At 45.2% G+C, this 16592-nt stretch overlaps 1 protein-coding gene and 1 pseudogene across 2 annotated transcripts in view; one reads left to right on the forward strand and one right to left on the reverse strand.

Annotated features, from left to right (window-relative positions):
- The first annotated feature begins 9970 nt into the window (after positions 1–9970).
- The window catches only part of Slc25a16 (solute carrier family 25 member 16), a 29533-nt gene continuing 22911 nt past the window's right edge, over positions 9971–16592 (forward strand). The window contains exons 1-2 of one of the 2 annotated variants that reach the window (XM_085679713.2): positions 9971–10184; positions 14549–14641. In XM_085679713.2, coding sequence (XP_085535839.1) covers positions 10061–10184; positions 14549–14641 — 217 coding nt within the window. In that variant the 5' untranslated portion in view covers positions 9971–10060. The remainder of the gene's footprint in view (positions 10185–14548; positions 14642–16592) is intronic. The other variant, XM_048451794.3, reaches the window with a different exon arrangement.
- Positions 12076–12203, reverse strand: LOC125411596 (small nucleolar RNA SNORA70; annotated as a pseudogene).

The following is a 16592-nucleotide window of genomic DNA, read 5'->3' on the forward strand; positions in this document are numbered from 1 at the left end:
CTCCGTGCGTCGTTAACCTTCACGTGCTGATTTACACACGAGGTCGGTTAATGTTACCGCTCAGACTTCCCTCAGGGTCCCCCACCCATTTTGCATGAGGGTGGGCAAACTGGAGATCCAGAACCAGCCATGATTTCCTTAAGACTCTGATTCTTTCTTAGTGCACCGGTAAACTGTTAAATAAACAAAAGAGCAGAGTCAATGACAATCGTTAGTGATTGAGAAATGTCTAGCAAAAGTTGACTGGTGACAGCAAGTTCAGACTTGTTGAGTTGCACAACCATGAATAGCTACTGAAAGACCCCCGGAGTTGGGAGACTCTCACGCAAGTCTCGGGATAACACGACCCCCCAAGAACTCACGAGAGATCATCCTTGCTGTAACCACACGAGGTTTAGTGACAGGAGACTCATATTCCCTGCAGGGGTAGAGGAGTTCCACCCCCAGTAGCTGGGAGAAGGGGTATTTAAGGGAAGAAACCACAACCCTAAGGGGGTAGGGAGGGCGTCATTAGAAGATTCTGAAAATATCAGTGATAATCACAAGGGGGTAACTCCCCGTTTCTCAAGATTGTTCTCAAGATTATAATCTAACTTTGTGGTCAGCCAGTTTCTGGAACAAAGTCACTGAACCAGCTAACCTAGATTTTTGGCTCTACTCTTCCTGCTAGGGGTTTCTTTTCGTGGAGCACTGAGAATATGTATATAAAACATATATTTCTTTTTTCTTTTTCTTTCTTTTTTTTTTTCGGTTTTTCGAGACAGGATTTCTCTGTGGCTTTGGAGCCTTCCTTGTCCTGGAACTAGCTTTTGTAGACCAGGCTGGCCTCGAACTCACAGAGATCTGCCTGCCTCTGCCTCCTGAGTGCTGGGATTAAAGGCGTGCGCCACCACTGCCTGGCTCTAAAACATATATTTCTTGTCCTTTTGCAGAGCCATCTATAAAAGCAACATCTATAGGATTTTTAGATGTAATTTTAGAAAATAGTCATGGGGCATTTTTAAAATATTTAAAAAAAAATATTCTTAATAAGGATTATCTATAGATCCTGAGCAACACGCTATTACAACTTGTCAAATATTATCAGTGCAGAACAAATAATCAAACTGCATTTTATTTAATAGTACAATAATTTCTATGGACCCTTTACCACCAATAAGTTGTTTAAGACGTGTCCTTCCCACCATTATTAAGTCTATAAGGTTTTGAAAATGAGGAGTACATTCAGCCCACCCTGCCAAGATGTATCCGGCAAAAAATTCTCTAAGTAGGCAAGACAGCCAAAATTGAAACACTTTGTCGACATCTGTCTTTGAATAACATAGGTTTCTAAAGCAACTAAGTTTGTTCTACATTTTGAGGTCACTAAATATCTACAGAACTTTAGAAAGTTCCTGTGAGGCTTGATTAACCCTTAATTAGTATTATCAAAACCCAAATGTTTTGATAAGAATGACTTTTGAATTTGTTCCCCTTTTACTTGGTTTTCTATTGAACATCTTTAAGCCTCCCTGTGAAGTCAGCATCAGGCTCTGAGGGACTGTGTATAATTTTTATACAGTGAAGTCAGCATCAGGCTCTGAGGGACCGTGCATAATTTTTATACAGCTAGAAACTTAGCATTTCCATAGGCTCTCCTAAATCCTCCAGCTCGCACAGGGACAAGTCTCCCCATCTTCCTTAAGCATTTCAAGGGACCCACAGTTGAACAAGGATCTTTTCCGCTTGTTTAGATGCCTTTTCAATATTCTTTGGACTCTGCCCCCAACTTAAAGTTCTAAAGTCCCTTCTTCTGGAAACCAGGGCTTATAATCACAACTTGCAAACAATGGCAGTCGTTGATTTCAACACTCAAGTTCCTCCGTTCTTTAAAAGTTATGCGCAAGCTTGATGTAGGCAAATCCTTCCCTGTTCCTGCCCCATTATGCTCACTCACCTCCCTCTGGTGAGGGTCCCCACTCCCTCACCTTGTAGCCGACCTCGGGTCCCTGAGTCGTGGTGCCTCTTGTTACCCTCTGGTTGGAGGCCTGAACCTGGGAGTGTGGAGCCTAAAACTGATGCCGACCCAGGACCGAAGTCTCCTGCATCTTTTTTTCAGGTCACCAGACAATCTAGATTTTGAGATTATTCTGGGGGTTAGGCAAGGTCATATGAGCGTAGGCTCACACAGTCACAAAGGCAAGGTCACGTGAGTGACAACTCAGGCTTGGAAAGAACGGTCTGAATAATAATGGTTAGATGATGAGTATCCTAAAGTACACCCACTCCTATTATACCTGGGAGGGACCCTGCCGAGGACAAGAACCCACATAGAAGCTCACAATCACCCATAACTCCACTTGAGGGGATCCTATTTGCTCTTCTGGCCTTCTGGCTTCTGCAGGCATCATACACACATGCCAGCATATCATTCATAAGCAATAAAAAAAAATCAAAAGCCCAAGCACACACAACTGGTCATGCCTCTTGTTTCAGACATGGCCACAGTCCTAAGCAGGCCATATTTATTTTAAAGATTTTTTTTTCATTTCTATTTATGTGTATCTGTGTGAATGTATAGGCATGTGCACAGGGGCCAAAAGATCCCCAGCAGCTCTTTGCTTTCCACCTCCTTTGACACAGGGTCAGTCCCTTTGTCGTTTGAATATGCCAGCTATCCGTCCCTCGAGCTTCAAGTGATTCTCCTGTCTCGACCTCCCATCTTGAAGTAAGAGCGTAGGGATTGCAGCTGCTGCCTACTGCAGCCAGCTGTTGTCCATGGCTTCTACGGATTCGAACTCAGGCCCTCACAGTTGTGAACCATCTTCCCAGTCTCTTTTAAAAAAAAAAAATCAAGATCGGGTCTTATGGAACCCATGCTAGACTCAAGCTTGTTATATAGCTGAAGATGATCTCAAGTTTCTGAGCTCCACCTCCCAAGGGCTGATGTCACCGTCCTATGCCACCGCAAGGAGATACTTTCTTCTTTTCATTCGTTTGTTTGTTTTGAGACAAGCTTCCTCTAAGAAGCCCTGGCTGTCATGGAATTCACTCTGTAGACCAGTTTGGCTTTGAACTCACAGAGATCTGCCTGCCTCTGCTCCTAAGAGCTGGGATTAAATGTGTGAGTTCCCCCCTCTCCATATTCCTCATGACCCAACTCACTGAGATCTGCCTGCCTCTGCTCCTAAGAGCTGGGATTAAATGTGTGAGTTCCCCCCTCCCCATATTCCCCATCACCCCACCCCCGCTGCTTAGTGTCTCATCTTAAATCTGTAGGTAGCCTTTGTAGTCTGCCCACATCACTCACAAAATGGTTCTCTTCCTTTTCCACCTCTCCAAACTCCAGGCTCACTCCTCATATATTATAAACAGCTGGCAGATTATACTTATATATTTGCTCTCACTTGCCCTTGTATGAACAGCTTTGCAGGAAGTTTACCTTGCACTTCTCCATTCTTCTGGTACCCAGGGCCTTGCATACTGGGCAGCTCTGTACCACTGAAATACAAAGTCAGCCCTGTCTTCCTCATTGCTATGTCTTGGCTGTGTAATAGAAGACTTTAAGACAAGGAAGGCTCATGACAATGCTTATTAAAATCATTTAACAATATGCAGCATGGAGCCCCACACCTACAATGCCAGTACTCAGGAGGTGGAGGCCAAAGACTCAGGCATTCAGGTCCTCATTAGCACACAGCAGGTTCGAAGCCTGCCTCCCCTAATGAAACCCTATCTCAAAAAACCAAACTAGGGCCAGATGTGGTGGTGTATAGCTTTTAATCTCAGCATTCAGGAAATAGAGGCAGTGGCAGGTCTGGTCTACTTAGCAAGTTCTAGGCCAGCAGGGGTACATAGTGAGATCCAGTCTCAAAACAAACGAATCCCACAAAAACAAATTAGAGGTTGAAGACATAACTCAGAGAGTATGTAGGTTCTTGCAGAAATCCTGAGTTAGTTTTCTAGACCCCAAGTAAAGCAGCTCACAACCATCCATAACTCCAGCTCCAGAGGATCAACACCTCTCTGGCTCTGAAGGCATCCACTTGCACAGACACAGACCCCTATAAACAAAGATTAATATAATTAATTGTCCTACCTTGTTTAAGACAGGACATTTAATATCTTTTCTAATATTTTGAAATATAAATTTCACTGGGCAGTGGTGGTACATGCCATTAATCCCAGCGCTTGGGAGGCAGAGGCAGGTGGATCTCTGTGAGTTCGAGGTCAGCATGGTCTACAAAGTGAGTTCCAGGACAGGCTCCAAAATACAGAGAAACCCTGTCTTGAAAAACAAAACAAAACAAAATCATGATATTTTATAATATTTTCATAGTATTTTAGAATATAAATGGAGTTAAGAGTAGCTTTCAATAGGCTTTTTTGGAACTTGTGAGACAGCTCAGTGGGTTAAGGTTTGCTGCTGAGCCAGATGGCTCAGTTAAATCTCTCAGAACCACATGGCAGAAGGAGTAAACTGACTTGAAGTTTGTCTTTTGACCTGGGGTGTTCTGGCACATGCAGACCCTAACACACACACACACACACACACACACACACACACACACACTCATAAATGTAATAGTTTTTTTTTTTTAAAGAAAATGTCTTTTTAGGGTTGAAGTACAGAACAATAGTTTTCATTAGACTTTGAATTCAATTGTTTTTATTGTTGTTATTATCATAAAAATGTAGATTAAGTTTTTATTTTATGTGCATGATTATTGTGTCTGCCTGCATAGATATGCATCATGTCTTTCCTAGGAGTTCAGAAGAGGGTGCTGATCCCTTGGAATTGGAGTTCTGGATGGTCGTGAGCCATCATGTGGGTGCTGGGAACAACACCTGGGTCCTCTGAAAGAACAAGTACTCTTATCACTGAGCTATCTTTCAAACCTCTCAATTTTTTGTTTTGTTTTGTTTTTTTTCTGAAACAAGGTTTCTCTGTGTAGCTTTGGAGCCCATCGTGGTACTGGCTCTGTAGACCAGGCTGGTCTCAAACTCACAGAAATTCACTTGACTCTGCCTCCCGAGTGCTGGGATTAAAGGCATGCGCCACCACCACCAGGTTCAAACCCCTCAAATTTTTAAACATTTCTTTTTTGTGAGTTTGAGGCCAGCCTGGTTTACAAGAGCTAGTTCCAGGACAGGCTCCAAAGCCATAGAGAAACCCTGTCTCGAGAAAAAAAAATCTTTTTTTAAAGTTCTTTTACTAATATTTATTTATTTTTATTGTATCTGCATTGGTGTTTTGTCTGCCTGTATGTCTGTGTGACGGTGTTGAATCCTCTGAACTGGAGTTGTAGACAGTTGTGAACTGTCATGTAGATGGATGGTAGGAACTGAACCTGGACCCTCTGAAAGAGGACCCAGAGGACCCAGTCCTCTTAACTGCTGAGGCATCTCTCTAGCCCTGATTTGTTGTCTTTTTAACTAAAAAAATTTCACGCCCAAGTGTGGTGGTACATGTCTTCAATCCCAGCACTCTGGAGGCAGAGGCAGGCAGAGCTCTGGGAGAGTCATGGTTGATGTAACGAATTCCAGGTTAGCCAAGACTACAAAGAGAGACCACATTTTCCCCCTGATTTATGTGTATGAATGTTTTGCCTGCGTGTATGTATCTGCACCATGTATATGTCTGGCTACTCATGGAGTTCAGAAGATGGTAAAGATGATTATAAGCCACCATGTGGATGCTGGGTACTGAAACTGGGTCTTCTATAAAAGCAACAAGAACTCTTAAATTCTGAGTCATCTCTTCAGTCCCTCAGTTCAGTACTAGACACCACTGAAACAAGACAAACAAACAATAAAATTCCAATTCCAATTGAAAACCCGCCTTAGGCAGGGTAGTGGTGGCCATGACAGAAGAGGCAGTAGCGCGGCAGCCTTTAATCTCAGCACTCAGGAGGCAGAGGCAGGCGGATCTTGTGAGTTTGTGGTCAGCCTGGTCTACAGAGTGGGTTCCAAAACAGCCAAGGCTACACAGAGAAACCCTGTCTAGAAAAACCATTAAACATCTGGGCAGTGGTGGTGCATGCCTTTAATCCCAGCACTCAGGAAGCAGAGGCAGGCTCCAAAGCTACACAGAGAGAAACCCTGTCTCAAAAACAATACAAAATAACAACAATAACAAAAAACAAAACAAAATAATATACAAAAAACAAAAATAAAACAAATAACCAGGGCTCCTGCCTTCAAAATGGAGTCAGGCAGGTTTTCCACTCCCTCCCTCCTGAGTACATCAGAGACTCAATCTAAACTGCCTTCCTGCAGCAGCTCCCCTCTCCAGATGGCCGGACAGAAATTCCAGACCAGTGCTGTTTATTGATTCAGCAACCAAGTTTATTGATGCTGGGGCTGCTTCAGTTGTCGTGACCCGATCCGGGGCTGACCTTGGAACAGAGCTTAGCCCCTTGATTGTTGTCTATGCCAGGAACCCCTCTCTCAGGCAGCAGCTCCTCTATGCCATTCTGGGCTTTGCCCTGTCAGAGACCATGGGCCTCTTCTGTTTGACTGTTACCTTCCTCATGCTCTTGTGACCCAATGTGAGGTCACCCAGCCGTACCTGCTGCTTCGACCCCATGCCTGTCCTGGTGCTGGGAGTGTGCCAAGCTTCACAATTAAACAACATTTCTCTAATAAACAAACAAATAAATAAAATAAAATTCAGACCTGGTGGTACATGCCTTTAATCGGGTATTATAGCTGGAGATAAGCATTCCCAAAGGAGGCCTGGACCCCATTTCTAGCACTTCACAAAACAAGACATGGCCACATATCACAGCCCTTGGGAAGCAGAGATAGGGCAGTCTCTGTGGATCTGAGGCCAATCTGGTCCACGCAGAGAGTTCCAGGCCTGTCAGGACTACATAGTGAGACCTTGACTCAAAACAAAAAAAATCAGATTTATTAACTTTATGTGTCTGAGTGTTTTGCCTTTCTGTATGTCTGCATACTGCATGTGTGTTTGGTGTCCAAAGAAGTCAGGAGAGCAAATCAAATTCCCTGGAACTGGAATTATGGATGGTTGTGAACCATCCAATGGGTGCTGAACCCTGATCCTCTACAAAAGCAGCAAGTGCTCTTAATTCTGAGCTATGTCTTCAATGTCTTCAGCCCCTTTAAAAAAACTTATTTGGATGGGCAGTGGTGGCACACGCCTTTAATTCCAGCACTCAGGAGGCAGAGGCAGGCAGATCCCTGTGAGTTGGAGGCCAGCCCGGTCTACATGGTGAATTCCAGGATAACCTGAGTTACACAATGAGACCCTGTGTCAAGCAAACAAAAACAAAAACCCAAACCAGCCAACTAACCAACACCTGATCCTCCTGCCTCAGCCTCTGCAGAGGGCCTGGCATGTGTTTCCTTTCTGACTAGGTTTCCTGTTACCAACAGCACCACCCTCAACACACACTTTTTTAAAAAAAAAAGTCAGGATCTTCGTATATTCACCCTCGCTGACCCAAAACTCACTATGTAAAACAGGATCTAATGCACACAGATCTGCCTGACTCTGCCTGCAGAACACTGGGATTAAAAGTGTGCTCTACGATACCTGACCCTATTAGTCCATTTCTTGGACCACTGAAAACCTTAACCAGCTACCCAGGTACTAGGTCTGTCAGTGTCTGCCTTCCCCATCGTGTTCTCTGATTCATTTTTCCAACTACAGCTATCGCCAGCTTCTCATTATCCATGATATTAAGTGTCAGCTCACTAGCCAAGATCGAAACTGTCCGTGACATAACCTTGATCTATTACGCCTTTAACAGGCGATGTTGCTGTAGCTGGAGATATTGCTCAGTTGGTAGAGTGCTTGCCTGGCATTTGTGAAGGCCTGGACTCTGCTCCCAGCCCTGCTGATAACCAGATGCGGTGGCAAATGCCTGTAACCTCAACATTTGCGAGGCAGAGACAGGAAAATCAGAAGTTTAAAGTTAAAGGAAAAGAATGCTCAATGGAACCTTGCAGCAAGTTTATGGCAAGCCTGGGCTCTGTGAGACTCTATATCAAAAGAAAAAGAAGCTGGCTGGCGATCTGTCAGGCAAATGCTGGGGAGTCACAGGTAGGCAACTGAGAAACTTAAGCCAGCCAAACTCAATCTTTTTTTTTTCATTTTTTATTTTTTTATTATACATATAGTGTTCTGTCTGCATGTACATCTGCAGGCCAGAAGAGGGCACCAGATCTCATTACAGATGGTTGTGAGCCACTATGTGGTTGCTGATTTTGAATTTTTAGGACCTCTGGAATTGCTCTTAATTGCTGAGCCATCTCTCCAGGCCTCTTTGTTTATTGAGCAGGCTGTGTTTCCTTCTGTGTGAGTGCTTTTGTCCCTGCCCATGATTAGCCACAGACAGTTTAATCACTGTCTTCCATGAAACATGTTCTTTTCCTGCATTCTCATTTGCTTTGTTTTGTTGTGACAGGGTCTCACTATGTAGCCCAGACTGGTCTGGAATTTTTTTTTTCCCAGACAGGGTTTCTCTATATAACAGCCCTGGCTGACCTGGAACTTGCTCTGTTGACCAGGCTGGCCTTGAGCTCCCAGTGATCCACCTCCCTCTGCCTCCCAAGTTCAGAGATTCAAGGCATACACTACCATGCCCATTTTAGCCTGAAAATCTTTTTTTTTATTTGTTTTGTTGGCATCGACTCTTTTCTTTAGGGAAATTTCATGTAGGCCAACTTGGTTTTCAACTCTGCATAGCAGAGGGTAGCCTCAAATTCCCAACCCTACTGCTTCTACCTCCAGAGTGATGGGATTGCAGGCATGCACCACTAGTCCCAGTTTAACAACTGTATTTTTGGTACAGGGTCTCTCTAAGTCTCCCTGACTGTTTTGGAATTTGCCCTGTAGACAGAGCTGGCAGAGTTGGCCTCTAACACAGAGAGATCTGCCTGCCTCTGTCTCTTGAGTCCTGGGATTAAAGGTGAGCGCCACCATGCCCAGCCTGGCTACTTTATTTATTTATAGATTTATTTATTATGTATATGATGTTCTACATGTATGTCTGCAGGCCAGAAGAAGGTACTAGAACTCATTACAGATGGTATTGAGCCACCATATGGGAACTGAACTCAGGACCTCTGGAAGAGCAGCCAGTGCTCTTAACCTCTAAGCCACCTCTCCAGCCCCTGGCTACTTTATTTTTAAACATTTATTTATGATATATTTATTTTGTATAGGTTTTGCCTCGATGTATGTGCACCACGTGCGTGCTTGATACTCACGGAGTCAGAAGAGACTCCAGGATTTCCTGGAGCTGGAGTTATGCGTGGTTTGGGAGCAGTGGTTACTGGGAACCGACCGCAGCCAGGTACTCAGCAAGAATATATGTGTTCTTATAACCGCTGATCCATCTCTCCAGCCCCCAACATTTCTTATTGTGTGTGGCGCACATGCGCCACCATAGTGCATGCGTGGAAGTCAGAGAACATCTTGTGGGAATCAATTGTTTCCTTCAACTAAACAGGTCCTGGAGATAATTCAGGTCGTCTAACCTTGCGGCAAGTGTCTCCACCCGTTGTGCCATCTTGCTGGCCCAGCTTTTTCTTTTGAAACAGAGTCTCTCTCAGCAGCCCTGGATAGTCTGGGACTCAATTTGATGCCTAGGCTGGCCTTGATCTGGAGGGAGGTGATCCTCCTGATTCTGAATCCTAGGTGCTGGGATTGAATGAGCAGGGATAGGGTCTCACTATGCAGCTCAAACTTACATTGATTTTCATTCTCCTGCATCAGGCTTGAGAGTGTTGAGACCGCAGGCCTGAACCACCACGCCTGGCTACAGAGGTGGGGAGCTTTGAAAGGCCAGCTTTCCACGAATCTTCTGCTAGGACAACAGGACCCTGAGAGCCCAAACCCCCTGGGCAACGCCCACTTCCGCCCTAATCCCCGACCCCCTTGGCCGGGACCCAGCTGCTCGTGCGTCATCATTCCGCGCCGCCGCGCCGTGGGCATCATCTGGCCCCGCCCGCCCGGCGGCCCGGCTCCTGTCAGAGCCGGCTCCAGCCATGGTGCTGCCCAGGCTTTTGTAAGTTGGCAGCGGAGGCTCGGGACGTGGCGCAGGTCCCGATGGCGGCGGCGGCGGCGGCCTTGGCGGCGGCTGACCCTGCACCCGCGGTGTCGCAGGCGGCGGGGAGCGGAGGCGCGACCTCGCGCCGAGACTTCTACTGGCTGCGTTCCTTCCTGGCCGGAGGTAGGTGTCCGCCGCCGGGACCCGGGGGATGGGTTGGAGAAGTAGGGCCACCGGCGGGTCAGAGCCGGCGGCCGCGGTGACAGCTCGGGACTTCCGCTGCAGCGCGCTGCCGGGCAGTGATCTCAGCCGCTGGCGACTGATCCGATCCTCCACCGGCCCCCAGGGACGTGGACGAACTGAACTAAGCACCTGTTCCCTATGGTTGAAAAGAAAAGGATTCCTTAGGTGGGACATGATGGGCAGGCACCTCTTTCTGTTACAAATAATCTGACTGACAGTGTAGGCTTGGGTTTTGCCGTTTGCTTAAAAGGAAAACAAATATTGGGGAGGTGGGTGGAAGCCAGCTTGCGCTCGTGCTCCCTTCACACGTGGTGTGTGTGTGTGTGTGTGTGTGTGTGTGTGTGTGTGAAAGAGAGAGAGAGAGAGAGAGAGAGAGAGAGAGGGAGACAGAGAGAGACAGAGAGAGACAGAGAGAGGAGGGGGTGAGATTGAGAATATGAGACTATTTAATGTAGTCCCTCCAGCCTCCTTATGTATTTGAAGCTGGGTTTGAACACCTCTACCTCCCAAGTGCTGGAATGACAGGCGTGTGCCACTGTCCGTCTCTGGAGGCCAGCTTTTAAAAATAGACTAGGACATGAGGTGAACGTGGGTGGCACGTGCCTTGAATCTGACATCAGGGAGGCAGAGACAGGCAGATCTTGAGTTGGAGGTTCCTGGTCTACGTAGCAAGTTCCAGGCAAGCTAGGAATGCATAGTGATACCATGTCTCAAAAACAAAACAAAAATGACTAAGGGTATTGTGCAAAACTGCCTACGACCAAAACTGGTTCCGGAAATCGTGGTAAACAAAGCTGCAATTGCTTGAAAAGAAGTACTCTGGCTGTGGCGGCAAGGCCAGAAGGTTTCCAGGTTCCAGATTTCCTCTCCCTTCCTGTGTGCAGATGCTGCTGTCCTTTACCCCTCCCCTTCCCCACAACGACTGACTGCTTGAGTTGTTACCACCTAATTATTTACGAATGGCAATTAAAAAAAACCCACATTATGAGGACTTGTGGAAAGATTGTGTCCATAGCTTGCAGTGGTATTGAGAATGTAATTATTTTCTTCTGCAGATTGAAAAAGCATCTCTTGTTTCTGGCATTCAGGAGGCAGAGGCAGGTGGATCTATGTAAGTTTGAGGCCAGACTGTCTCAAAACACAAAACAAAACAAAACAATGACATGTTTTTATTCATACTGGAACACCTGAGTTCCAGTTAGGTGCCCACTTTGGCCCCCCCCCCTCTCTCTGTGTGTGTGTGTGTGTGTGTCTGTGTGTGTCTGTGTGTCTGTGTGTGTATCAGAGGACAAAAGAAAGATCTATTGACTGGGCCTGGTGTCACACTCCTTTAATCCCAGTGCTTTAGGAAAATGGCAGGTTGATGTCTGTGAATTCAAGGCACACCTGACCTACAGAGCAAATTCCAGAACAGCCAGGAATACATAGTGAGACCCCATCTCAAAAAAAAAGTGTTTAGTTGGGCTTTGGTTTCAGAGTTCACGATGGCAGAGCAAAGGCATAACTTCAGCAACATCTGAGAGCTTATTCTGATCTTTAAACAGGAGGCATAGGAAGACACACTGGTGGGAGTCTTTTGAAACCTCAAAGCCTGTACCCACAGTGACCCACATCCTTCAACAAGTCCATGCTTCCTGAGCCTTCCCAAACAGTTTCACCAATTTAGGACCAAGTATTCAAGCATATGAGACTATGGGGTTTGTTCTCATTCAAACCACTACATGAACCCTGGCCACACTGTCCTAGGGCTTCCCAAAGGTACCCTGTCTATTTTTCCGAGTCCTAGGTTGGGGGTCAGCATTGAGATCAGAGATATAAACACCCATCAGAAAACTGTCCCGAAGGTCTCTAAGGGGAAACTGGACACCCAGCAGGCTGCATAGACTACCAAGGAGGTTATACTTGGCAGCTCTTGCGTACCAGATCCACAGGAAGAAAGAAACTGGTTGACCGAGGCTGACTTTAAACTCCTGATTCTTCCAGTTCTGCTGCCTTGGCCTAGTCCTGCATTTGTAGGCCATGTGCCACCATGACCAGCACTTTGGAAGGGGGAAAAGATTCTTTTTATTTATTTAAAAATTACATTTATCTCTCTCTGTGTATGTGCGTGTGACAAGCCTAAGTTAAGGCTAAGCATTCATAATTAATAATAAGTCTCTCTGTCTTTATTTGGGACCTGGTTGTCAGCTCAAAGAAAATTCCAACTCCAGTGACTGGCCATCCACCTTAGTTTTTGAAGCAGTCTTTCCCTGGAGCTCACTGATTGGTTAGGGTGGTTGATCAGTGGGCTCCAGAGATCTGCCTGCTCCAGCCTGCCAGCGCTGAGGTTACAGTCAGATGCAACCATGCCCAGGTTTTAGATGGGTACTCGCGATCTGGACTCAGGCCTAGATTCGGGTCCTCATGTTTGTGCAGTAGGTGGTGGTGGTAGTGTTTTGAAACAGGGTCTTATGCAGTCTAGGCTGGCTTCAAAGTTGATATGACCTGAGGCAGATATTCTGCGTCTGCTTTCCCAGTGTTGGTATTATAGGTGTGAACCTCATGCCTGACTCTGGTAGAAAAGTCTTCATAATATTTTGTATGTGATTAAATTAAAAAGTTTTTCCTTTATTTTTATTTTATGTGTATGGGGTTTTTGCCTGTATTTATGTCTTTTGTTTGTTTGTTTGTTTTTTGTTTTTCAAGACAGGGTTTCTCTGTAGTCTTTGGAGCCTGTTCTGGAACTAGCTCTTGTAGACCAGGCTAGCCTCAAGCTCACAGAGATCCACCTGCCTCTGCCTCCCAAGTGCTGGGATTAAAGGTGTGTACCACAACTGTCTGGCTGCCTATATGTCTGTCTTCACACCATATGCAGGGACTGCCAGTGGATGCCAGAAGAGGGCATCCTGGTACTGGAATTACAGATGGTTTGAGCTACCCTATAGGTGCCCGTAATCGAATTCAGGTCCTCTGGAAGAACAAGCAGTGCTCTTAACTGCTGGATTATCTCTCAAACTCCTAAAATTTATTTTCTTTCTTTTGCTTTTCTTCCTTTCCTTCTTTCTTTTTCTAAGACAGAATTTCTCTGTTTACCTCTGGTTGTCCTGGAACTTGTTTTGTAGACCAGGCTGGTCTCCAACTCAGAGAGATTCACCTGCCTCTGCCTCCCGAGTGCTGGGATTAAAGGTGTGCACCACCACCCAGCTTTCTTTTTTCCTTGAGACAGTGTCTCTCTATGTAGCCATAGGTGTCTTGGAACTCACTATATAAACCAGGCTGGCATCCAACTCACACAGATGACCTACTTGCCTCTGTCTCCCAAATACTGGGATTAAAGGCATGGGCTATGCCCTGTTTTTTTTTTTTTTTTTCTTTTTTCCTTTTCTTTTTTTTAAGATATGATCTCACTCTGTAGTTTAAATTGGCCTGGAAGTGCATATCTGCAGCAAAGGGAACTCACAGCAATCCTCTGTCACAACTTTCCAAAGGCTGGTTTATGTCACCATGTCCTCCGTTTGATCATTTTAAAACCATCTTTATTGCTGGGCTGACATCTCAGGGATCTAAGTGAACTTCCTGTAAGCATGTCTCTGCTTCCATGCCTACCATGTGCTGGTGGAACAGTGTAGGCACCAAATGCATACTTGCTGCATTGTAAATGAATGATTAATTTCATGAGCAAAGGTTGTTTTGCTGTTTTAATGAAGAATATATTTCTAGAAGAAATCAGTTTCTGTTTTTTTTTTCTTTTCAGTTTTTCGAGACAGAGTTTCCACGATAAAGCCAGAAGAAAAATTATTTTTGGTGGTGGTGGGGCGGCTCCTCACCATGCATGGAGCCCTGGCTGGCCTGGAAGCCACTACATAGACCAGGCTGGTTTGGAAACTTGGAACTCACAGAGACCTGGTTTCTTTTTTTCTTTTCTTTTTTTTTGTGTAGCTTTGGAGCCTGTCCTGGAACTCGCTCCGTAGACCAGGCTGGCCCCGAACTCATAGAGATCCGCCTGCCTCTACCTCATGAGTGCTGGGATTAAAAGCGTGCACCACCACCAGTTGGCCAAGAAATCAGTTTCAAGTAGAACTTCCTGGTTGGGTATCTTGCCCTCTGCTCATCAGACATTGGGTATTGCATTGCTGTATACTCTTAAAACTAGCTTTTAGGTTGCAGGGATTGGGGGTCAGTCATCTGCATAACCCTAATACCAAGCAGTTCTCATTACGGGGACCAAACTGAACCATAGTTGGGGTACTCACTAGACCCGTGATGATTTCCCTTTAGGAAGAGATGGTATCCAGATTCTATCTGACCTTTCCGTTTTCTTTTAGGTATTGCTGGGTGCTGTGCTAAAACCACAGTTGCTCCTTTGGATCGAGTAAAGGTTTTATTACAAGCTCACAACCACCATTACAAACATTTAGGTGAGTTACAGATGCTGTCCTAGTGTGGACTTCTAGTGCTGGGATGAAGCACCATGACCAAAAACAAGTTGGGGAGGAAACAGTTTATTTGACTTACTCCTCTATATCACAGTTCTTCACTGAAGGAAGTCAGGAACTCAAACAGGGCAGGAAATTGGAGGCAGGCGCTGATGCATAGGCAGCGGAGGAGCGCTGCTTACTAGCTTGCTCCTTATAGCTTGCTCAGTCTACTTTCTTTTTTACTTTATATATTTATTTATTTATTTATTTAGTTGGTTAGTTATTGTTTTTCAAAACAGGGTTTCTCTGTGTAGCTTTAGAGTCTGTTCTGTTCTGTCTACTCTGTAGACCAGGCTGGCCTCGAACTCACAGAGATCTGCCTGCCTCTGCCTCCCCAGTGCTGGGATTAAAGGCATGTGCCGCCACCACTAGCTGGCTTCAGTCTACTTTCTTATAGAACCAAGGACCATCTGCCCAGGGATGGCCCTCCTCCATCAATCACTAATTAAGAAAATGCCCTATAGACTTGCCTACAGCCCTATTTTATGGAGGCATTTTCTCATTTGAGGTTCTCTCTTTCACATAACTCTAGCTTATGTCAAGTTGACGTAAAAACTAGGTAGATGCTGAAGATGGAAAGGAGTGAAGCATTGCCTACCTGTTTTCTTGTGCAGAGAAGAGTAAGAGAGTTGATGTTTGGGACAAGCTTCCAAGAGACTACTCGCTACCCCTCTTTTTAGACCATGTCTCCCGATACAGCTCTATCTGTTCTGTAGCTGTGTAGTCCAAGCTGTCCTTGGACTCCTGTCTCAGCCACCCAATTACTAGAGTATAGGATTGGGTCCCCATAACTGGTTTTCTTTTATCTATTTTGTTTAATTAATTTTTTAAATATAAGATCTCACTGAAGCCTAGGCTAGCCTAGAATTCACTCTGTAGCAGAGGTTGGTCTGTTCTTGTCAACCCTTCTGTCTCAGTCCTCTCAGTGCGGATGTCACTGGAGCAAACCACCATGCACAGCTTACTGTGCCTGATTTACGGATTAAAATTTATCGTAAGTATGTTTGTACAGGAAAACGTAGTGTTCCTGGGGTTTGATATTATGTGAAGTTTCAGCTATCCACTGGGGCATCTTGGCACATGCCCCAGTGGATACTAATGGATTAGTGAGTCATGTTGCTGGAATCTAAAGATACCCACAGGTGGAGCAGAGCGAAGCCCTTTGTCGGTATTCCCAGGACAAACAGTACCCTCGGCATTAAGCAGTTCCTAGACTTTTTTGTTTTTTTGTTTTTGTTTTTGTTTTGTTTTGGTTTGGTTTTGTTTTTCAAAACAGGGTTTTACTGTTTGGCCCTGGCTGTCCAGACTGCAACTCTGTGGACCATACTGGCCTTGAACTCAGAGATCCACCTGCCTCTACTTCCTGAGTGCTGGGACTAAAGGTGTGTGCCACTTCCTCCTGGCTGACATTTTAAAGTTTTGTGTTTGGTACTGATTATTGAACCTGTTGCCTCACACAAGTTAAACAAGAGCTCTGCCACTTCGTTCTGCCACCGTCTTGAGTACCCAGAGGTGCCTGTTCCTGCTACTTCCTTGTTTCTTATTTCCTTATGAAAATAAACTTGTACTTAGGCCAGCCTGAGGAGCCTTCTCTCATCATTTCAGATAGATCCTTATAATCCTCAGTGCAACATCTGAACATCAGATATATTTATTGCTGCTGCTAAGCTTGTTAGGTGGTTCTGGTTCATTCAATATATTTGCTATGACTTTGAATATAATTTTTTAAAGATTAATAGCTGTTCTTTTAGTGGTAAGGTTTTTTTGTTGGTTTATTCATTTATCATTTTATCTATCTTATCTATCTGTTTATTTTTATTGCAGGGTCTCTTTACATAGCCCTGTCCTGAAACTTACTGTGTAGATCAGGCTGGCCTTGAACTCACAGAGA

This window comes from Myodes glareolus, chromosome 18 (genome assembly GCF_982192425.1).
Source record: "Myodes glareolus chromosome 18, mMyoGla1.1, whole genome shotgun sequence".
Lineage (NCBI taxonomy): Eukaryota > Metazoa > Chordata > Mammalia > Rodentia > Cricetidae > Myodes > Myodes glareolus.